At 36.2% G+C, this 23,367-nt stretch overlaps 2 protein-coding genes across 4 annotated transcripts; both read left to right on the top strand.

Annotated features, from left to right (window-relative positions):
* The first annotated feature begins 2,564 nt into the window (after nt 1–2,564).
* Nucleotides 2,565–4,420, top strand: LOC108986962 (protein SHI RELATED SEQUENCE 1). The gene is made up of 2 exons (XM_035684551.1): nt 2,565–3,378; nt 3,736–4,420. The coding sequence occupies exons 1-2, from the start codon at nt 3,114–3,116 to the stop codon at nt 4,080–4,082; spliced, it is 612 nt and encodes a 203-aa protein (XP_035540444.1). The 5' UTR covers nt 2,565–3,113; the 3' UTR covers nt 4,083–4,420.
* Nucleotides 4,421–9,950: 5,530 nt separating this feature from the next.
* On the top strand, nt 9,951–23,290 carry LOC109017190 (V-type proton ATPase subunit a3-like). Of its 3 annotated transcripts, XR_004797938.1 has the most exons (19): nt 9,951–10,281; nt 11,099–11,143; nt 13,836–13,955; nt 14,025–14,132; nt 14,737–14,847; nt 14,955–15,128; nt 16,089–16,226; nt 17,371–17,478; nt 17,583–17,690; nt 17,822–17,970; nt 18,635–18,788; nt 19,695–19,855; nt 19,945–20,151; nt 20,570–20,753; nt 20,863–20,946; nt 21,056–21,252; nt 21,418–22,198; nt 22,450–22,509; nt 22,826–22,847. XR_004797938.1 is itself a non-coding variant. In XM_035684106.1 (18 exons), the coding sequence occupies exons 1-18, from the start codon at nt 10,135–10,137 to the stop codon at nt 23,028–23,030; spliced, it is 2,460 nt and encodes an 819-aa protein (XP_035539999.1). In that variant the 5' UTR covers nt 9,953–10,134; the 3' UTR covers nt 23,031–23,290. The 3 variants fall into 3 exon arrangements, 1 of the variants encoding a protein (XP_035539999.1); XR_004797939.1 differs by lacking the exon at nt 22,826–22,847 and having other exon boundaries at nt 21,418–22,186; XM_035684106.1 differs by lacking the exon at nt 21,418–22,198 and having other exon boundaries at nt 9,953–10,281; nt 22,826–23,290.
* Nucleotides 23,291–23,367: the final 77 nt, after the last annotated feature.

Below are 23,367 nucleotides of genomic sequence, written 5' to 3'. Positions count from 1 at the left end.
TTTTTATTTTTTTTGTTTTATTCTTTTCAAATTAATTGAATTATTTAACTCATCATCCATATATCACATATTTAATAAGAAAAAAAATAAAAAATATAATATATAGTGTGTGAAGATGATGAATATAATTTTTTTTTTTTATACTTTAGCAACAAAGGCATTGGAGCAGTGCTCAAGCCCAAATATTTGCAAAAGATAAAGAAGTGCATTGTCTCATATTGTATCACGTGAAACCACCACTTATCCTAAAAATTTAAGTTAATGAGAATAAATAGATTTTATTATTTATTTTATATTTTAACACTCTCTCTCACGTGTAGGTCAAACTCCTCTTCAATGAGTAGCTCGACAAGTATAATATTTAATTAAATGTGATAAAGTATAGAATCATGATTCGAATTCAATACTTCTACTTTGATACCATGTGAAAATATCACTTATTCTAAAAACTTAAGCTGATGAGAATATATAAATTTTATTATTTATTTTATATCTTAATATGAATTAATCCTAATTTAGACCAAAATGCAAATATCTTGATATTAAAATTCTGGTTTGGACCAAAATTAGGGTAGGATATATACCTCTATTAGGATTAATGGAAACATTAGTATTTGAGTATTCACATTTTTATAATTCGAGATCTCGATTTTTAATTTTTATAAAATTGATACTCGAATTTCGATGAATGCTTAAATAGAAATGTCAATCAATTTTTCGTTAGACAATTAACGATAAATTATGTGCCAGGCTTAATTGATTGGTTAATTAATGCATGACAACAATGTACGGATGCCGCGTATTAATCACGCGCGGCGTTAACTTATAATTAACAGTAAGATTAATAAAGATACTAAATTATGAGTTTTTTAAATTTCAAAGCTCGAATTATAAAAACATAAAAATCAAGTACTCATCTTGCAATTAACTATCTCTGCCATATTTAATTACACGGTGACGGATTAATTAAAAAACTGCATGTGTAATAGTACTTAGCGGAGGATTTCCATGATGTTTGAACTTTGAAGAGTGTCGTCAGGTTACATCTTTTTAGAAATAAACTTAGATACTCTATATGGCATATTCCATGTCAATCGTATTCAAATTTCAGCGCAAAATCAAACATTAAAAAAAAGAAAAAAAGAAAAAAGAGAGAGATGCAGGGATTAATGCATGGGCGGAGGGAATCCCAAGCCTTCAATATTATAAATCACCCACTCTGTGCTTTGTTTTGATTTTTTAATAAAAACCTGACGATGCCATAAGGATTCTTAAATTGTCGCGCGAGAGGTATATATATATATATATATAATATTCATATAGCTAGGATGTCATATCAGTATAATATATTATATATATATATATAATAATATTACCTTCGGCATTTTTCTACGTAATTTTTCATGTCACTGTGCGTAGAAAGTTCCCAAGAAAATAGGGAATAAAACATCCAATTAACGAAGTTATTTGTTTACACGGCCGGTTAAGACAAATCTTCCACATTATTTCTCATGATCATATTCTAAAGCCGCTTTTGAATATTAATGTCGAATGATACTGATACGTTGGTCATGTTAATGTAAGTAGAACCATCTAATTAATATCTTATATTAATTGTCTCAATCTGTAGGAAGTTATAAAATATTACGTATATTATGAAGAATAGGAAAAATGATGATATTGACCGAAAGATCATGATCAATGCCACAAGCTAGCTAGCTTAGCTAGCTAGTGGCGCATGCATTAATTAACTCGTAATTAACACATGTACATGACCGGCTTCACTTTCCTTGTAACTAGTGAAATGAAAGTGGTTTTTTCCGTACGTACCTTGAGGCTTGAATTTTGCCAGGAAATTCGCATTGATTAGGTTCATCGATGAATATTGCGTGATGAACTAACTGCCACTGATCTGTATACAGATTGAATTTCCGAAAAACTTGCTAATTTCCGTCGGGACAAGCAACAACCGAAAGCAAACAGCAGAAAAGATTTAATGTTTATTATCAGTATCTTTACTAATGATGTCGCGTGCCACGTTGCGACAATTAATGTTTGAAGCTGGAAAAGTTGCAATATTCATGCGCATGGAAGTGGTACATGGGGTTGGATTAGGGCATCTACAACCCCAAAAACTCACCACAAAGGCGGGATGTCTTCAGGTGGAAGGAGTACGAATATGCAAGCTGTCACAGTCACAAGACTCACAGTCACAAGGCTCGGTTATTTACAGAGTACCCGATCAGCATAGAGTGTACTACATTTTGACTAGAGTTCTAGACATGTTACTGTGTTTGTACCCCTTTTGTGATATAATTTGACTCATGGGACTGTTTGGGTGGATTGCAGAGGAGATGAGAGGAGAGAAGAAGAGGAAGGAAAATATTCAGATGAACTGCTGAGAGAGAGATAAAAGAAAAAAAAAATTAAAAAGACCTGTCTAGATGAACTGAGATCCACTACGAACCTGTTTAGATAAATTGAGATCCACTACACCCCAAACAGAAGTTGGTGTGATACATAGGTACAATTTTCTTACACCCCAACAAACACACACGCACACCCCACAATCCATTGGACTATTATCATCATTATGGTCTTGATAAAATTTTCATTTACTTTTTCCTTCTTCTTCTTCTTCTTTCTTGTTCTTCTTTCTTGGTTTTTTATGCTGGGTAAGAGTACAAAGAGTATTGTCCGGGGTGGGGATTTTTACTTGATACTAGCTAGATAGAATTGGTTTGGCGGCGTTGCAACGGTGTAATTCTTCTTTTTTGACTCCTGAATATATATTCTTTTGAACAATAATTCATAATTCACTTAGAAGTGCCTGCAAAAGCTGCATCACGAGCTCAAAAGTGGTCGAAATGAGCCACAAATCCAACGACGATTGAAAAATAACACAATGATACCGTCGCTTCCACCACCACAGCAACGCCGCCGCCGACACCACCAACCACGATAATCTTGTCCTCGAAAATATATTAGCGCAGTACGATAGAAATACCCTTTAGAGCTGCCTAACTTACTTTTAGAAAAGGAGGAGGAGAGAAGAATCAGGAGAAGACAAAAAAGAAGGGGATGTAAAAGGGCGGAGTTAGTACTGAAAAAGGATGATGATGAGGCAAGGGGGAGGAGGAGGAGGAGGAATAGGGGGTTCAAGGTGCCAAGACTGCGGGAACCAAGCCAAGAAGGAGTGTGAGTATATGAGGTGCAGGACTTGCTGTAGGAACAAAGGGTTTCAGTGCCAAACCCACGTTAAGAGTACTTGGGTCCCTCTGTATAGGAGGCACCAGAGGCAGCAACAGCTTGCAGCTGTTCTTCCACAGCACCTTCGAGGACATAACCCTAAAAGGCACAGACAAATCACATCTTCAGGTACTGTTTACACAACAAAAGAGATCCATATAGATTTATACTTGAGAAAGAGACTTGAGAGTGAGAAAGAGATCAGTATCGTTTGCTTGCTTTGCGATGAATATGACTTGAATGATAACCCTAACATTTTCTTTTTCTACACCACTGTTAGAATCTAATTCTGACAACACATATATATTGATGTGGGGAGACTGCCTTTTACATCTTCTTCTTCTTTCTTCTTTCTTGTTTGGTGATATTTCATTCTCTGGTTCTTTCTTTCTTTTATTTTGATATCTTTCCTCTTTTATAATTCAAGTTTTTGGTGTTGTAATTTTGGTTTTGCACTTCATATTGTCGGGGTTTTTATATATTCAGGGTCAGACGAGGCAAATTTACCAGCCGAAGTGCACACCGTGGCTACATTCTCTTGCATCCGGGTGAGTTCTGTGGACGATGCAGTTGCTGAATATGCATATCAGACAAGTGTGGAAATTGGAGGGCATGTATTTAAGGGTATGCTCTATGATCAAGGCCCTGAAAGTCGTTACGCTGCAGGAGAGAGCTCCTCCCTTACACTTCAGCCTGTTAATGCTGCTGCCCTAGCGCCTGTCACTACCATTAATTCAGCTACTGCAGAACCATTACATCCTCCAATATGTCCCTTTCCCTTTACTGCTAATTTCATGCCCGGTACGCAATTTCTTCAGCGCCCAACATCTTAGATCAATCAATCACTCTATTTGCTTCTTGGGAAAGAAGTAGAACAATGAGAGGAAAAGCTGTAAAATAGCTTCCTTTTTTAGCCATTAAATATATATTAGTACTGAAAACCAAATTAAGTGGAGGGGATGAAATCATGGAACACCCATTACTCTAGTACCCCTAGCTCTTCCTACCTGATCTCCACAAGTTTGCATATTGTGACCAGCTTGTTCTAGCTAGCTAGCTAGTATATATATGTAGCAGTGCCCACATATATGGAACTAGTAATAAATACAAAGGAAAGCAAGGGATCAGCTTAATAATATTATTATTTCAATACATGGTATATATCTTACTGTTTCCATCCTAGCTAGCTGCAGGCATACTACCAATAGGGAATTCCCTTGATCTTCTCTTTGAAGTTCAGTCAAATTTTACTAATTAACTAGTTTTTGTTTATGAACTTTGAAGCAATCTTTTCCCCTTTTTATAACCTGCTTATAAATTCTTTGCCGACTTGAAGCAATGTTCAGAGAAATCCATATGTACGATTAAACTCACACGACATAAAACACCTAATTATTCCCTAGAGATGACCAACCGATCGAACGCATGGATGTGAGTTGATCCTGATTATACGGCTACTCTTTACTCATTTCATGAGTTGTCAAATACATAAAGTGCAGATATATATTCAGAGAGTTTTAGGTCATGCATTATCTGTAGACTGATAATTTACTTCATTTTTCTCTTCACGGGCTTCCCTAATTAATGTTTGCCATTACAAACTAGCACACATAAAAAATCTCGAAGGGAAGTTCTGTAGATGATCACCAAAAACTTCAGCAGATGGAAAATCTCACTATATATGCATTATCATATTTTCTTGCTTAATTCGTGCTTGAAACGTACACCTTGATTATTTATATATGTATACTTGGTTGAATAAAATAGTTCTATTTATTCAAGGCTAAGAAGTTGAGGGGAATAAATCTGTATTATATTTAAGTGTATATATATATATATGTATGTATGTATGTATTTATAAAGCAGAAGCTAATGCTTCAAGTTCATGAATATTTTTAAGAATTATGCATACAGGCCAGACTACTAGATCGCATCTTATGAGTTTAGATCATGACAACTTTTTAGAGGAAAGCACTATATAAATCTCACAGTGATTTTTTATGCTAAAGAGACATTGACACTAAGTCTAGGAAAAGATTGATACCCACAACAACACTACCTCTGGAATATATCCTTTGTACTTGAAAGATAGAGCTTGGTACAAAAGTCATTGTGTAGTGATTCTGTTGATCATGATCATGATCATGATGAGCATTGTTGCATCTTACATGAATCGACCTCCCTAAGAAGCCCAGCTTATAAAATAGAATATCAGTACTCTAAGCTGTGAGGTTCCAGGAGACAGCTTGCCGGCCACTATACAGATCGACTGTAGTCATATAAATAGATCTTTTTATTTGAAAGTAGGAGAATAGATTTCCATAGGAATAACATATAGTCATGAGCAAACTGGATGGGAAAAAGGAGATCATATATATGAGGTGGGGCACTCAATAATATTTTCTTTAGATCATCAGCATGTGGGTTGTGAAGTTTTTGGGTTAAAATATACTAGTAAACCTTCCTTGTCCAGAAAGCATAGCTTACATTGAAATGCTGCATATATACATTGTACACTCGTGTCCTAAAAAGGAGGTGAATAGACGGTGCTTCATTAAAGGGCAAAGGCTAGCTAGAAAAGAAAGATCAACACTACTTTTAGTACATATATTTTTCTTTTACTTTGATTTCAATTTTCAATATTTTGAAATTGAAATCTTGAAGTTGAAATGTGGGGGTGCTTCTCTCAGCTTTCATCCCAAGTCATTTTTCAAACCCACCCTCCCCTCCACCTCCTTTCAAACCCCTCCAATCCCAGCTTCGATCTTTATGCAGGTTGTTTTGTGGCAATTGCTTAGCCATAAACTTAATTTTTGCTTTTCAGATGTCAGTTTTACAAAGCCTGTCCTAGCCCAGCTGGTATATAAATGCTTTTGACTTATTGCTCATCTATTTCATTAGATAGACACAGAATTTTGGCCAAAAGCTGGAAGCATATATATAATACATGAGAAAGATCAGTTTATTTGATTTTATTTGTTGCTAGTAATTCTTTGTAGTGATATTGAGCACTCATCATAATTGGGAACTTAATCTGATCCACCAAAAAATACAGTTTGAACTTGAAAATCTTTGATCGATTGATTTCATAACTATATATATATATATGTAAGAGCTAGAATTACCTTCTAGTTCTCTTTTCCCTTTTGTAGTTACTGGTTTTAAAGTGGTAAAAAAAAGATGCTTTGGCACTTCATGAACTACAATATTAGTGGGTCAATCTTCAAGAACATGTGTATAATATTACACGAGTGACCTTCTAGCAGCTACTAGCTAGCTAGCTAGTATGGATCGATAGATATTTACGGATATGATAGATCAATAAAACAGTAAATCAGTCGCGCAATTAATGCATGTGCTGCTGATCATGAAATTATGTGTTAATGGCTACAATGTTTCTGGGCTTTGCGAGAAAGGAAAACCTACTCATGCTATTAGTTTTATCTGAGATGGATGCAAGTACGTACGTACGTGCATTGTTTGTACTGGTGCTTACAGTTTTAATTAATTCATTATTTTTTTACCTTATTATTTCGTATTTATTACTGGAGATTTAAATTAGGTACGCCATGACAATTTAATCAAATTGTTGGAGAACCCCATTCATCATCTGAGGATATTTTTTTTTGGTACGTATTGAGACACAGGATGCAGCAAAATGGTCTTTCACAAAATCCACGAAAGTCACATGTACTGATCATCGCATATTTCACCGAGTCTTCAACACTTCCGGAATGATGATTTTAACATAATAATATGGTTATAACTTTTGGTTAGTTTCCAGCTTGTTTAATCTTCTCGATCGATCGCAGATGAAAGTTTGCAGATGATGTTTGAATCGAACGCGTGAATGCGGTGCTTGCAGAAAGAATCATGTCATTATAAAAGGTTTAAAACCCTAGCCAAAAAGAAAAGAAAAAAAAAAAGAAAAAAAAAAGTTGTGAATGCCGTTTTGTCTTTTAAACCGCGTGTACGTACGTAATATGTTCATTTTCTTAGTAGTTTGAAGATTGCAAGATTTCCAGTTGAGGAAAAGTACTAATTTCTTTCAACCTAGATTAATCTAGTACTACTTTGTTTAATTCAATCTCTTTTCGTGTTTATAAGGTCCTGCGTTATTACATATATATTTACTATATATATATGTGTATATATCAGCATGAATAACTTAAAAGTGCAAGCGCAGTTTCTACTTTCTAGCCCTGAGGCCGATTAATTAATAATAATCACGCGCGCTTCTCATTTTCTGGGTAGACTATGAGAAAATTAATTATTGTCTGTCTCCCAGAACTAAGATTGTGCCAATGGCATGCAGCATGCTTTACGGGGAGATCATTATCATGTCTACAGGGAGATCAATAATCTCAGAAAGTTAATATATATATATATACACACACACACACACGAAACACAAATTGAAAGAATTTCTGTCATGGCCAGCTAGCTCTTGAGAAAACACCAGTACTCTTCCTCTTTTGAATCGTTTTGATCATGATCTCAAACCCACTTTATATTTTTTTCCCCCCCATAAAAAACATGGAGGAAATTTGGATCACATGAGTCTCCATTCATTGCTCATGAAGATCTCTGAGCTAGCTGCTAGGAGCGTAACTTTACTGAGCCACCTTTTCTTTTATCGTACTATCATTGGCATCTAGCCAGTTTATCTTATCCTTAGCTACAATGATTGATCGTGGAAAAGCGATATGTGTCGGTACAAGATTTTAGGGCCCGACATCTGCTTGCTTCGTGGATCGAGTACTTAATGATCATGTAAAGCTATAACAATATTAATGTAACGTGATAATGCTCCTGATTTTTCTGTATTATTATACAAGATCTGAGGCTGGGTATTTATGATCAGTCTAGCTTGTCCTTTACATGGAAACCTCGGCTGCCTGATGCCATGTTATTATTCCCCTGGCCTTGACTCCACGACAATTTGAGCAAAAAGCTGTTGACTAATTTACATCATGTTTTCAATGCAATAATGTTCGTGTCGCACCCATGATCAATGGCTTTGCTTTAATTGATAGATTTTGAAGGAGAGCCAACGTACGTACAAACAAGATTGGGTTGGCAGAAAGTAGTGTTGCTAACTTTATTTAATTAGCTAGGACGATTATAGGCACGTACATGTTGGCGAGACCATAACATCATTAGCTCTCAACGACAAATTAAATCTATTTTTTAGTCTATAATTTATTGATACGCTCTACAAACTATATATTGATCACGCGAAAGTTTTTTATGGATTAAAACAGGTCCATAATACGTAAATGATCATGTGTTTACACGTCTATTTTCTAAATTGCTGAGCCGAATATCAAAACAAAAAGCCTTAATTTCCCTCTCATATTATCTGCAATTTTCTGAAATCCACATTCTCTAGACGGGGCCCAACCACAGAAATTTGGTTGGGCTTTTATAGCCCAACGTTTCCGTTTTCGCCTATTATAATTTGATATAAAATAAACGCCCATCCAATCCTTACCCAAAAAGAAAGCCCATCACTTTTATCATTGCATCTTCCCGCCAATCACTTTCTGGTAGTCATCTCCAGTTCCCACAACCATATCTCTTTATCTGGCCATGGGTTCCGATTCCTCTCCCGCCAACTTCAACAATGGTCAATCTCTCTTTCATTATTGCATATTTACATTTGTATCGATATATACATATATAATATACCAATATGTACGTGTGTGTCAGAGAGAAAGAGACCCACATATGTACGTGTCATGTGTCAGGTACGGTTGTATGCCACGGCTACAATATCTAGTAAAACTGACCTGCTTACTGAAACTGCTCCGGAAATGCATGCTTCCGATGTGGCTTTGTGGTTTTATTCACCTAAAGATATCCCAATCCCACCTGTTTGGCTAATTAAAGCATGGAGTATGGAGAGATAAAGCACTTCTAAGGTCGGATTGGATACCAGTGTGTTGCTTTTAAATGCTTTATGTAGTAGTCCCTTCCGTCTTTAATATAGCTGACGGTACAAGCTCATGTACTGTGTTCCTTGATATGAAATTATCGATGTAACAATGCATTTATATATTGTTTCACTATCTGAAAGCAGACTCCATGCATGCAGCATGTAAGTTTCCATTTGAAGCTATGGTGTTACAGTTGCACTTGAAGTTACTAAATGCGGTGCTCTCCCCCCGAGCCCTTTGGAGCATGCAACATATATCATGCGTAAACAAGTCAGATACTGCAACTGGCTCCACGTACAAAAAATCATGGTTTCCAGAACTTGTGTCGTTTTTTGGAGTCCTTTTGGTAAGGCTCATCTTCTGCGAAGTTTCATGCTGTCTAGCTAGTCATGTCTTCACATTGGCCGGTGCACAAAAGACACTAACGAAATTACTCGCCGGGGTTCGTTGAAAAAATATGGGTCTTTTCCCCCCAACAAAATGAAAAAGAAAAGGCGTGTTTATTTAGGTTATTTTTATAATATTAAAATTTGTTTTTAATGGAGTAATATGATTTTATTAATTATTTAAAAATAAATTATAAAATAATTATAGGCTTCATTACTCTTACAACTAATATCCTATTTTTAGTCACTAATTTTCCTTTTTAAGAAAACCGGTGATTAATTGAATCACATTGTCCAAGGCAAAGGCAAAGGCAAAGGCAATTGCTCGACACCGGGTCCGACCATTATACGCTTTTTGTAGCGGTTATTAACAATTATCAATATCAAACGAAAGAATACGTGAAAATTCAAGAGAAAACCCCAGCCAGAGGACACGTCACACCTCTACACCTCGTGTGGGTTTTGAGACTCTTGAGACTCAGATCGATTTATCACTGCTTCCGTCTCTGTGGCTCTCACTGTGAGAGAGAGAGAGAGGCCATCTAACTGTTAAGAGAGAAATGGGAGAGGCCCGAGGAGGGTGTTGCCCGCCGATGTATATGTTCAGGTCGGAGCCGATGCAGCTGGTCCAGCTCATTGTGCCCATCGAGTCCGCTCACGTCACCGCCTCCTACGTCGGCGACGTTGGCCTCCTCCAATTCAAAGACGTCCGTACTCTCCGTCTCTTTCTTTCTCTCGCCACTCATTTTTCATTCTTCATGTCAATTTTCGGTTCGGACAAACACTAGCTTTGTTCTGTATATCCGGGATATCTACAATTTGACTTCGGATTAGGGGTGGTTTTTAAATGATCAAGGAGTGAGGTTTGATTGCGGAATAGTGTAGCAAATGATTAGTTAATCAGCGCAGTTTAGAGTGAAATTCACTGTATCCATAGTTCGATTTAATTTTGTGTGAATTAGTGTGCAATTGTCCATTGTTTTTGTTCCCCCTTCCTTTTTATTGATTCAATACTAATATGATCAATTATGTACATAGCACATGTAGTGTGATACAACATCAAATCTAAGTAACTGTTTTTTTTTTTAATATGTACATCAATCTAAGTAACTTTTAATCCTTGAAAATGCCGATGACGCTGTTTCCAGGCATTATAGTTCGTTTAGTAGCAAAAAGAAGCTGTGATTTCTTTAATTAGCTTCAGGAATATCCATTATCTCAATTGCTTGGTAGTCAGTATGCTGTACATTTCCATTTATAGGAATTGAGTTTCGAGAAATACAAATTTAGCTATCACTTGAGAAAATAGAGACTCCATATTGTTAAGCCTCGTAAGGATGGCATGAAAGAAGCTCTAACAGAAGATAAATATGTTAGAGAAAGATGGAGCAATTTCTTTCTTTGTATAACCATGCATCTGTGTAGGTGCATAAATGTAATTGTGTTTATTGGCATATTGCTTTGATACTTCTCCAGCTCAATATGCATTCCCTACCTAATGTTTCTCGCATATCAATCTTTCAGCTGAATGCGGAGAAGAGTCCATTTCAGCGGACTTATGCTGCTCAGGTATACATGTTCTACAATATACAACTGCAGTATATACTTGTACTATGGAAATCATCCTCGTATAGTTTGCTTCTGTGCATATTACTTTCACATTAAGTTAAAATGCATGTGGGTTCTATTGCCTTGGAGTATGTCGCTATAATTTCCCTATAACGGTTGCCTACACTGATATGGAAAAGAAAGAAGAAAATTTGAACGGGGCTACTACACCCTAGAACAACGTAAAGTTCTATGTGTGCTGTATTTAAGAAGTGGTTATTACCTGTAACACCCCGTTCCCGTAGGATAGAGATGTTATTAGCATTTATAACTTAGTGCCCGGTAAAGAGATTCATATCCTGAAATACCTCATTTATTGAAATTCATCAAAACGTTAAAACTAGATTGAACATGATTGTTTTAACAACTAAACGTAAAATAAAAGAACACAAACTAATCCTATGAATGACATAAAAAGGAATCTAATTCTTGTGTGAATATCACTTATTCATTCCTAAGTCTTTGTACTAGATCTATTCATGGCCATCCAACTCTGCATCATCATAGACATCATCTGCGAGAATTAGACATAGAAGAAAACAAGAAGACAAACAAACAAAATAAGTCGAATACTCAATAAGTAGCACATCATACTGTAAAATATAATTTTTGTAACATACATTTCATTTCTATGAGACTCTTCAAAACATACCTACAACTTCATAGATTACAATCAAACACGTAACATGACTTTCTGAAGGATTTTACATACGCATATCATCATAGACTCACATAGCATATGTTTTAATCATTGACCAAAAGCGGAAGCATACATAATCGTGGCAAACATGTAATCGTGAATGCATAATATCTTATTTATCTTGTCTTATCATGGAGTGAAACACGCTTGGGTCCATGTTTCACCTAACTTGCATAACATGGAGTGAAACACGCTTGGGTCCGTGTTTCACCTAACTTGCATAACATGGAGTGAAACACGCTTGGATCCGTGTTTCACTTAACTTGCATAACATGATGTGAAACACGCTTGAGTCCGTGTTTCACTTAACTTGCATAACATGGAGTGAAACACGCTTGGGTCCGTGTTTCACTTAACTTGCATAACATGATGTGAAACACGCTTGAGTCCGTGTTTCACTTAACTTGCATAACATGATGTGAAACACGCTTGGGTCCGTGTTTCACTTAACTTGCATAACATGGAGTGAAACACGCTTGGGTCCGTGTTTCACTTAACTTGCATAACATGGAGTGAAACACGCTTGGGTCCGTGTTTCACTTAACTTATGGTTAACCACGCTTGAGTCCGTGGCACCGTAATATTTCTTAACTTCCTTAATGCATGAAAATTTATTAGGTTTTCATGAATATTTCTAACATGGCATATTCTTGTACATGGCATAGTATAACATGGCATAATATGTCATATTCTTGTACATATCATAGCATGGTATGTCATATTCTTGTACATGGTATAGCATGACATAGCATAACATGACACTTCCTTATACATGGCATAACATAACATGGTACTTTCTTATACATGGCATAACATAATATGATCTGAATATTTTATGACATTTCATGGCATACATAATCTAAGTACTACATGAACATGGCTCGCATAATATGGCTATTCTATTACATGGCATACTTACTTGAATTACTACATGAATATCTCATTGCTTTCATACGATTTTTAGTAACATTCAATTAATCGAACAAATTCATTCATTCAAGCATAATCTCATATTCCCTCAAGATCATGAAAGGAATCTAACATTGGCTTGTCTCTTAGCGTAGCGTAGATAACCATCATAAGCATATCATATTTTCATATATGACAATAATATTCACAATACGCATATATTTATATGATCATACTATTTACTACCTCAAGACATATCTAATAAAACAATAACAATAACAATAACAAAAACAATAATAATAATAATAATAATAATAATATCACACTTTTGGACTCGGGGTGTTACATTATCATCCTTGGCCATGTCAGTGTCGCCCTACTAGGCTACTACCATTTAATTTGGTCAAATCCTATCGGGGAGACATGGATTGAGCGGTTGGCCCGTCGTTCATCTTTTTCTTTATTTTGTGGTAACTGAGGTACTATGGTTGATGGTCTTGCTGGTTTGCAATGGTTTGGGTAATTTTTTGTGGGCTTGAGGATTTGGTGTATTATTGTGGGTTAGAGGATATGACACAGGACGAAATAGATAGTTGATCTGACACTGCTGATCTGAGTCCTAGTGAAGCTTATAGATGTGGGTATTTCCTGTGACACTAAAAGAGATTGGAGGGCTTCAGCTCCGTCTTCGCCTTTGGGATTAATCGAATCATTAATCATTTGACTTTGTACCAATCTGTGGCTTTATAGTTGATAGTGAACTGTTTAATAACATACATCTAACATAATGTATCTTAGTTAGATGCAGATGATGTTAGCTGTACCTTATTTTGTTTACCTATAAAAAAAAAAGTTTCATCTGACAGTACCCTCTTTGGCAAAAAATAATAAGCGAGTCTTGTAAGATGTGCAAAATACCCTGTAGCTAGATACAAAATTCACAAGATTTTAATTTGCTTTATAGTTTTAAATTTTTATACATGTTGACATTATGCTGTCAAATTTAATTTGTGGCATATTTACCAATTCATTTTTTGTTTGAAGATTAAAAAATGTGGGGAGATGGCACGTAAATTACGCTTTTTCAAGGAACAAATGCTGAAGGCAGGCTTTTGCTCAAAAAAGTCTACAGCACAAGTTGATATCAATTTGGATGATTTAGAGGTATATTGGTATTGTCAATAGCTGGCCAAAATTGAACTGTGCCTTAACCCCACTCTGTGTGTGCGCCAGGTAAAACTAGGTGAACTTGAGGCAGAGCTGGTGGAAATAAATGCAAATGGTGAGAAGTTGCAACGCGCTTATAATGAATTAGTGGAATATAAGCTTGTTTTGGAGAAGGTACATTGTTTTTTTTTTGCTTCGTTAATCAGTATGTTAAGATCGCAATTGTATTCCCTTTTATGTTAATGGAAATGGCTTAAACAGTGTGATCTTTGAAAGTTGATTGTCTGATAAATTTTTTTAGTTACTGATCCAAGCAACATAGGCCAATGGCCTTTGAGCCAAATGACTGTGGAGGAGGAAAAGGTGCGCGCAGAATATTCAAGAAGCATAACTGAGGCCTTGAATTATCATTGATTGACCCATGACACGAGACATGCACTATGCACAGTTCCCACCTGTTCATGGATTGCAGTTAAGAAAAGTTACAAAGGGGCACATATATATTCCTTAGATTGTAGATTATTGTAATCACATAGGTCGAGTGACCACCCATGTTGCCATGTACATTTGATCAAGGTGTTTGAAGCTGAGTCTTAAATTTGTAGATGTTACTCAATATTTAAGAATATCATGTTCAATTAGTTCTATATTCCAATTAAGCAGGACACAGTATTCATTTTTTTCTCATTCTATTGTGTTTTTTAAAAGGATGTTTGTCATTGTGATGTAAAGTTGTAACAGATGATAATAAAAAAAATCAAACATTATTTTCTTCCAGGCTGGCGAGTTTTTTCACACAGCTCTCAGCAGTGCCACAGAACAACAGATGGAGTATGAATCCAGCCAGACTCATGAAGAATCCTTGGATACACCTTTATTATTGGATCAAGTACAGGCTTAAACTTACAAGCTTTAACTACTGGTTTATCTTCTTAGCGCTACCATTACCTATTATTTTACTAGATGAGATTAAGCTTTTGCTCAACTATTGTGAAGGAAATGTCAACTGATTCATCCAAGCAAGTTAAGTTGGGCTTCATCACAGGCCTTGTTCCTAGGGAAAAGTCTATGGCATTTGAGAAGATTATTTTTCGTGCTACTAGGGGTAATGTGTTTATAAGGCAAGTTGTAGTTGAGGACCCTGTGACAGATCCTGTTACGGGAGAGAAGGTAACGATTTCTTTTCCTTGATTTTTCTATTTTAGTAAAGATTGAAGGCAAATGATATTATTGAAATTTAGTTTATGACAGTAAAACCTCTCTTCAAGCTTGTTGTCTTGGACGGATCCAAAAAAGTCGTCTTCTTTTTTATATATATATATATATATATTTTCTCAGTACCTGTTGTATTCTATCATAATTTTCGAGATAGTGGTTTGCGCCCTTGACTGATCTTATTAGCAGTTTATGTGTAGAGGCAGACACTATCTTCAGCTACACATGACACGTTCAGACAAATGCTCTTATATCCTGCTTATATGGAAATATGCAATTGATTTTCCCCTGAAGTAGATGAAATGTTCTCATCCACGAGTCCATTTGTGCTGGTTCTTGACTTTGTAATTTTTTGTGTCATCATGGATATTTCCAAATATATTCATCCATATTCATGGTCATCCCTCTTGTACTTCAGCTTGGTTGTTGTGGGCTATGCTCATTACAACAGGGAAATGCTGGTATTGAAGAGGTTTATACATATGTTTTTTCATCCTTCTAATTATAAAAAAAAAAAAAATGTATTTTCATTCTTCTAATATGGTCCATGTGTGTTTCTGTGGAACACCAGGACAAAAGTGTGCACTTATCTTGTAATATGTGTCCTCTGTTTTCATACTCTTGTCTATTACAATCTGTTTGGGCACTGCACTAGCAAATTCTTGATGCTAAATGACGGTATAGCCCAACTTACAGGCACCCATGCACCCACATGCACACATGTAAGTTTAAAATGTGAGGGTTACTGTTCCTTCTTCTATATATCATATAATGCACTAGCATTATACCTGAAATCATTATTTTGTAGATTAGAATCAGTGTTGTGAACTTTTAACTCAAAATTTGTTTTCCCATCACTTCAGTTTTCTGTATTACAGTTGGATTTATCTCTAACTTGGAGTTTTTTATGTGTAGATTGAGAAGAATGTATTTGTGGTTTTCTACTCCGGAGAAAGAGCAAAGAACAAGATTCTTAAAATATGTGAAGCTTTTGGAGCAAATCGTTATCCTTTTAGTGAGGACTTGGGTAAACAAGCTCAAATGATCACCGAGGTATGCCTATTTTTTGCTTGGATGATTTGACATCATATCTGGGAGAGAATATTTTTTCCCAACCTTGGTCACACTGTAAACCTTTTTTGTTAGACCTATATGGACATCTGGGTCATAAGATACCCTGATTGCGTGCAACTGGTTAGTAGCTTAGATTGCAGAATCAAGCTCACAATTGTGGTTGTTATCAGATAGTAGTAAAATAGGATGGTTCTTCCCCACAACCATCTAAGATCATTAAGCTTTGGAGGTTGGCTGCATAATCTGGTTTAGAGGAGCTTTCACCATTTTGCTGGCATGTGATCGTTTTCACTGATATAGTTTTTCTACTTTAGTCACAAGTGCTTTAAAAGAAGAAACTTAATTTAGGTTTTTAAATAGTATAACATAAAGTTGGTGAACAGTGAATCTGTTTTTTTGTAGCCTTGAGCTTGATTAGTGCTTGTATCTAATGAATAGTTCTTACATCTGTCTAGGTTCCTACTTAAATATTTGGCATGTTTGTCTGAATCGTTATCTTGAGGGAGACATGACATGATGTGTCCTTGCCATTTGGATCAAAGGTATCATCCTTTGATCCTCTCCTTTACCAAAAGTTTGCATGATCCTTGTCATGGTTGTTGGTCCCCCTTTGCTATCACCCACGCCAAAATCACAGATCGTCTATCATAGAAGTTGGTCCCAGTGTTTTTGGCCTTGAACAATATTGTGGACAAGTAATAAACATTATAGCTAATATTCTGGCACTACAGTGATTGGATATGAGAAAAATCATTTTCTATGCTTTACTCTTGCCCAATCTCTTTAGGGGATGATTGTGGGATTTATATCCTGAAAACAATATTCCAAGAAAATTACACCTTTCCTTCAAAACGTGCTAGTATGCTTCCTTATAATCCAGGAATTTTATTTATTTATTTATTTATTTATTTTGGGGGGGTGGGGGGGTTATAAATAATACTAGTTGCCGTGAGAGGTTTTCCTGTTTCTTGTTTCTCTTCTCAAACTACTCCTATTTTTTAAGTTATTTTTTTGAGTATTGGAATGAAACATTTGCATCTGTAAAGTAACGAATGGGTCTACGAGACTTGCTCTGTCACACTTCCTTGATATAAGCTTATACATGCAACTATTTTAATTTCAGGTTTCAGGAAGACTCTCAGAGCTGAAGGCTACTATAGATATTGGGCTGCTGCAACGAAACAATTTGTTGCAAACTATTGGAGATCATTTTGAGCAGTGGGACATCTTGGTCTGTTCGGATCTTCTTATGCTTAGTGAAGTTTATTGATAATGTAGAATTAATTTGATGTGGACAGTTTTGGTTTTTTAACAATGTTCCTTTAACTTATGAAGGTGAGAAAGGAGAAATCTATATATCACACCCTGAATATGCTTAGTCTTGATGTGACAAAAAAGTGTCTTGTTGGTGAGGGTTGGAGTCCTGTTTTTGCAACAAAACAGGTATTCTTTCCCCTCCTACTTTTATGGTTGTATTTTTTGGACCAACATCCATCGGAATTTTCTGCCATGATGTATGGATGAAATCTTACATCTAGCCTGCTCAAAACAATATCTGGTCTTGCCTATTGCAGATCCAGGATGCATTGCAGAGGGCAGCGTTTGACTCTAACTCCCAAGTTGGAGCAATTTTCCAGGTTTTGCAAACCAAGGAGTTACCGCCTACCTATTTTCGGACAAACAAGTTTACTTCTCCTTTCCAAGAAATTGTTGATGCATACGGGTGAGTTCCTTTCTGAAAATATGTTCACTTATTCCGTATTAATAGCTGAAAACTGTTGATGATTGAAAGATGTGGGGTGGATGCCAAGTGCCTGCTCACAGAAATGTGTATAGCAGCTTACTACCTGAAGTCAACCGAATTCAAACTATTGATTGTTTGTTACATCTGTTTAGAATTTCCACCTGGGGTTATCTTTAGACAGTTATGCGTAGGTGTTGCTCTTGTATATGTCTTGTGTACTTGGGCTATGTTTACTTTTCTCCTTAATAAAGCTCAGCCAAAATTGTCATTCGTGTCCTGTGTTGGAACATTTTAATTTTTATACACCATATCCATGTTTCCTTTACTGATATTCATAGTAAATCATAAAATAGCCCTGTTGTAGGTAACTGAATAATATGGAAAAAGACTGTTTCCTGTCCTCTTTTGACATCTTCCCCCTCCTTTTCATATAAAGTGTTGTACTCAATGACGTGTTAACCATTTATGGAGGGCATTTGTAGAATTAATGAATCACATTTATTATTAAATGGAAAAAGATGATAAAAAAAATAGGAGGTCTATATATGCTTGTCTTTAATTAGTCTGTTAGATTTTAGCTAATGCAACTCATTTTGATGGAGATATAAATTATGCTAAATTGTGTTATTCCATTTAAATGCAGGGTGGCTAAATATCAAGAAGCAAATCCTACTGTATACACCATCGTAACATTTCCATTTCTTTTTGCTGTCATGTTTGGTGATTGGGGGCATGGACTATGCCTGTTATTCGCAACATTATTTCTAATAGCCAGGGAGAGGAGATATTCAAGTCAGGTAATCTGTATAATTTTATCAAGATAGACTTTTAAAATAGAAACCAAACAGGCCTGTATAACCTTGTATTACGGTTCTCCATTTATGGTATAAAATCATATTCTGGTCCGCAAAGGGATAACAAACGTTTATTAATCTTTTTCATTATGGTCTGCGTGCCTGTATCATGTCCATCCTTCTTTTATTATGGTCTGTGTGCCTGTATCATGTCTATCCTTCTTTTATTATGTGCTTTAACCCAGGAACATTTTCAAATGAATTTGAAAGTCACTGTGTCATTCAATGTGTTATTCTGTTTTTGCCCTGGGTCTGGTAATTACCGTTGCACTGGGAACAGATATTGGGATGGGATTTTTGGCAATATGCTGAAATTTTGTCTCAGTTACATGACTAATTTTTCCATATTGCTGTAATCAACAGTCACACCCTCTCCCCTAACCTGTTATACAGATTTCCACTGTCACATTTATGCTTATACTAGGTGTCTTTGACATCTTGTAGACATATTATACCCTTCTACATGCTAGCTTGTGTGTCAGTCAATGTTTTGGCATGGGTTAGTCCGATTGAACATGTAGTTAGGTTGCACCTTTTTGCGCTTTGTAATGAATATTTATTAGATATAAAAAACAATTATTTAATTAGTTGTAGAGCTGTGTCATGTATAATAAGCATACATACATGTGTTCGATATATGAATATACCCATACATGGCGGAGTATTGATTTCGTGTTCGATAAATGACATCATCTTGCCATCTTTTTCATTTGGATATGTTTGATGTGCAAACTTCCACAAAGTCCAGTCTGTAGTCATCTTTTGTTCAAATTCCTTTATGGTAAAATTACTTGTAAAAAAATCTCTTTATGTTAATATCTAATAAATCAGTATTCTGCTAATTTACAGAAGCTTGGAGACATTATGGAAATGATGTTCGGTGGTCGTTACTGTATTTTGATGATGGCACTCTTCTCAATCTACACAGGCTTGATCTATAATGAATTCTTCTCTGTCCCATTTGAGCTTTTTGGCCCTTCAGCCTATGCTTGCCGTGACCTTTCCTGCATGTAAATTGCAAACTCTCAGAGTGCATTGTACTGTATGTTGTCAGCTCTTTAAGTTATATTTGATAGTCTAAAGACCTTCTTTTTGGCAGAGATGCCACTACGGTGGGCTTGATTAAGGTGCTCCCCACTTACCCATTTGGTGTAGATCCTGCATGGCATGGTACCCGTAGTGAGCTACCATTCCTGAACTCTTTGAAGATGAAGATGTCAATCCTTCTTGGGGTAGCTCAGATGAACCTGGGAATCATATTAAGCTATTGTAATGCCAAATTCTTTCGGAATAGACTGAATGTCTGGTAACATTCTGCTCTATATCCATAGACTGAACCTGGGCTAGTTTCCATAATTTGCTTGCATCCATTTCAAGTTCCTAGTTGTTACTAGGTGTACTCCGTGTATACTTCCTGTGTACTCGGGCTATTCCTAAAATTTCATTCTTATAAAAAATAATGTTTTTCTTTAATGCTTTATTCCATTGGTCAATTGGAATAGATTTTAATGGGCTAATATTCATTACTTTATTGTATCCGTAGACATTCATGTGTTGGTGTTGCTCCTGTATCTCTGTTGTGTGGCCCATGCCTATTTCTAATTTTCTCTCATCAATAAAATTCTTGTTTACTGTTAAAAAAAAAAAAGCATACCTGAGCGTTATTGAATAAATTTCTGCTGTTAACTTTAACTTACATTTAGCTGCATTATGCATCATTCCAGGTTCCAATTCGTTCCCCAGATGATTTTTTTAAACAGTTTGTTTGGCTACTTGTCCATTCTCATCCTTGCGAAGTGGTGCACTGGTTCACAAGCTGATCTATACCACGTAATGATATACATGTTCCTCAGTCCCACCGATGATCTGGGCGAAAATCAGCTTTTTGCTGGCCAGAAGACACTGCAGGTTTCTCCCCTTCTAATATTTATATTTTTTTTCATAATTTTTAAGTTTACTATCTTTAAAAATAACACCGGTCATTCCTTACAATTTTTTTCATGCGTTCCATTACCAGCTTGTATTACTATTACTGGCCCTTGTTGCTGTACCCTGGATGCTACTCCCAAAGCCTTTTCTTTTGAAGAAGCAACACCAAGATGTATGCTTGTAAATTTCCTATATTCCTGTTATCAATTCACTTGCCCAATTATAATGCATCATTATATTTGTTTATATTTACTCTGGTTCTGATAGTTCTGTTACTTCAGCGGCTCCGAGGCCACTCATACACACCACTCCAGGACACAGAGGATGACACCTTTCGGTTGGAGTCGAACCATGACTCACATGGTCATGAGGAGTTTGAGTTTAGTGAAGTTTTTGTACACCAACTCATACATACTATAGAATTTGTGCTTGGATCAGTTTCGAATACAGCTTCTTACCTTCGTCTATGGGCCCTAAGGTATGCGCTACAAACTTGAATTCTTGCATCAATCTCACCACTCATTGAAATGTATCTCTGTTTTTGCGTTAGCACATATAATCAGGCTATGATAATGGTGACCTCATTATCCTTATTATGAGCTTTCTCCTCTTTTGACCAATTTAAGACTCCTGTTTATAACAGCGACATGCCATCTCATCTTCCACAGCATGGTGATCCACCTGGCTAAAGTTGTTTCAAAAGAAATGTGAACCTTTTGAGAGGTCATACCTATTGACACATCAATTCATGAAACTTTTTCATTGATCTATTGGAGTCAAGTTTGACTTCTTCCCGTATATAGGATGACATATTGGGAGCCTGTACCAAAAACCAAAACTAGCCTGATCTCAGTTAGACGGAGATCTTCTGCCTCATGAATATTTGGTCATGTGATCCTATACAGCTAGGCTGCTACCTTCCCATTGCATCCTTCCTTGTGTGTTGTCAATCGTGAATGAAGGGGATCTTGATGTTCCATTGACACAAATGGGGATCCAATATGGAGGTGAGACAAACCTGTCAAGGCAGAGCTATTCGTTTAAGCAACCATGTGAGCCACCTCCAGGCCATTTTGAAGGAATATGTTGGTCAAATTTGACAGGAATTCTTGGTCAAGTATGGTTTGAAGAAATAGAACATTGTACCTCGGACTACGCATTTGACTAATTTTACACTAAAAGTTTTGCAGAGGGACATGTAAATAAAACAATTGTTAAATGATGAGGCTCAATGTGCATATCCTGGAGTGTGGCATATCTCCTTGTATCTCGAAGAGTGCATCACAACTCCGAAGAGGGCCTGGCCTACCTTCCTTGTATTCTCAAATTATCCTTGGCCTAAAAAGGGGGGCCTGCCTGGATAGCTTTTTCCATAGATCTATGTGGAAGTGATCAAGTTTATATTCAGAAAGGTTTTAAACCAGGTCTCAATAAATTCACAATTAAAACAATGTGATAATTGCATGAATTTTAAATTCATAGGCTGGTTTTGCCCATCCTGTTTGATTTTTAAATTCTATGAACAAATAGAACCTTTCCCGTGCTATATGTGTTCTTCACATACGCTCGCAGATGTGATTCGCAGTAGCCAATATATTATATTTGCACTTTTATGTTTCATATTTTTAACTGGAAACTAATTGTGCATTTGGTCTTGTTGCTTCAATTTGAACAGTCTTGCGCACTCGGAGTTGTCAAGTGTATTCTATGATAAACTTCTCCTACTTGCTTGGGGGTATGTTAATTCATTTAATAATGATCTCTTGCTCTTAACTAGTCAAATATCAAAGGTCTTGCAGAGTCCACACTTTCTTTATTTTAACTCTTGGAATGTAGAGATTAGCCCACCGACATTAATGATCGAAGTCATGCCCTATCAGGGTTCATTCCATCATTCCATTTCCTTTGTTCTGATCACTCGTTGGATTATTCCCTACACTAGTTGTTGGACTGCATAGGATCAGGTGTCACTTGGCAGTCTTGCTATGTTATTGGTAATGAAGGAGTTGAATGAAATTATAATACCTTGCATTACTTTGTATGTGTTACAGGTACAACAATATAATAATCCTTGTAGTGGGCATCCTCATCTTTATTTGCGCCACTGTTGGGGTGCTGCTTGTGATGGAAACTCTCAGTGCTTTCCTACATGCATTGCGACTTCACTGGGTGGAGTTCCAAAACAAATTCTACGAGGGAGACGGTTACAAGTTCTATCCATTCTCATTCACATTGCTTGATGATGAAGATGAATAAGGCATTGGATCAAATTCTTATGCTCTGTTGAAAAGCATGGAATCGTAGGTATGAATCTACGTTGATTCTTTCATTTGGGACACGACAGGATGGGGTGCATCTAAAATAGGGTTTGGAAGTCTTTTGCAGAGAGCACCTCCCAGTCTGGTTGTTTATTTGTCACTTCGAGGAATAAATAGCTTATTCTGAGTGACCTTAAAATAAACAAGCTTCTATTTATATATGATAATTTAAAAAAAAAAAAAAAGTGATCATTTATCGGTCAACATTGTAGAGTCTATACTTTCTTTTTTCCTCCGGTAAAACGGAGGTGGACTCCCTACAAGGTGTGATGATA

The sequence above is a fragment of the Juglans regia genome, chromosome 13, assembly GCF_001411555.2.
Source record: "Juglans regia cultivar Chandler chromosome 13, Walnut 2.0, whole genome shotgun sequence".
NCBI classification, from domain to species: domain Eukaryota; kingdom Viridiplantae; phylum Streptophyta; class Magnoliopsida; order Fagales; family Juglandaceae; genus Juglans; species Juglans regia.
This window is presented reverse-complemented; position numbering and strand designations above follow the sequence as displayed.

Excerpts from the sequence above, each read along its gene's own strand:
- LOC109017190 (XM_035684106.1), top strand. The coding sequence starts at position 10,135 with ATGGGAGAGGCCCGAGGAGGGTGTTGCCCGCCGATGTATATGTTCAGG. Across the intron at positions 14,133-14,736 it reads ATAAGCTTGTTTTGGAGAAG|GCTGGCGAGTTTTTTCACAC; the intron begins GTACATTGTTTT and ends ATTTTCTTCCAG. Across the intron at positions 15,129-16,088 it reads ATCCTGTTACGGGAGAGAAG|ATTGAGAAGAATGTATTTGT; the intron begins GTAACGATTTCT and ends TTTTATGTGTAG.
- LOC108986962 (XM_035684551.1), top strand. The coding sequence starts at position 3,114 with ATGATGATGAGGCAAGGGGGAGGAGGAGGAGGAGGAATAGGGGGTTCA. Across the intron at positions 3,379-3,735 it reads CAGACAAATCACATCTTCAG|GGTCAGACGAGGCAAATTTA; the intron begins GTACTGTTTACA and ends TTATATATTCAG.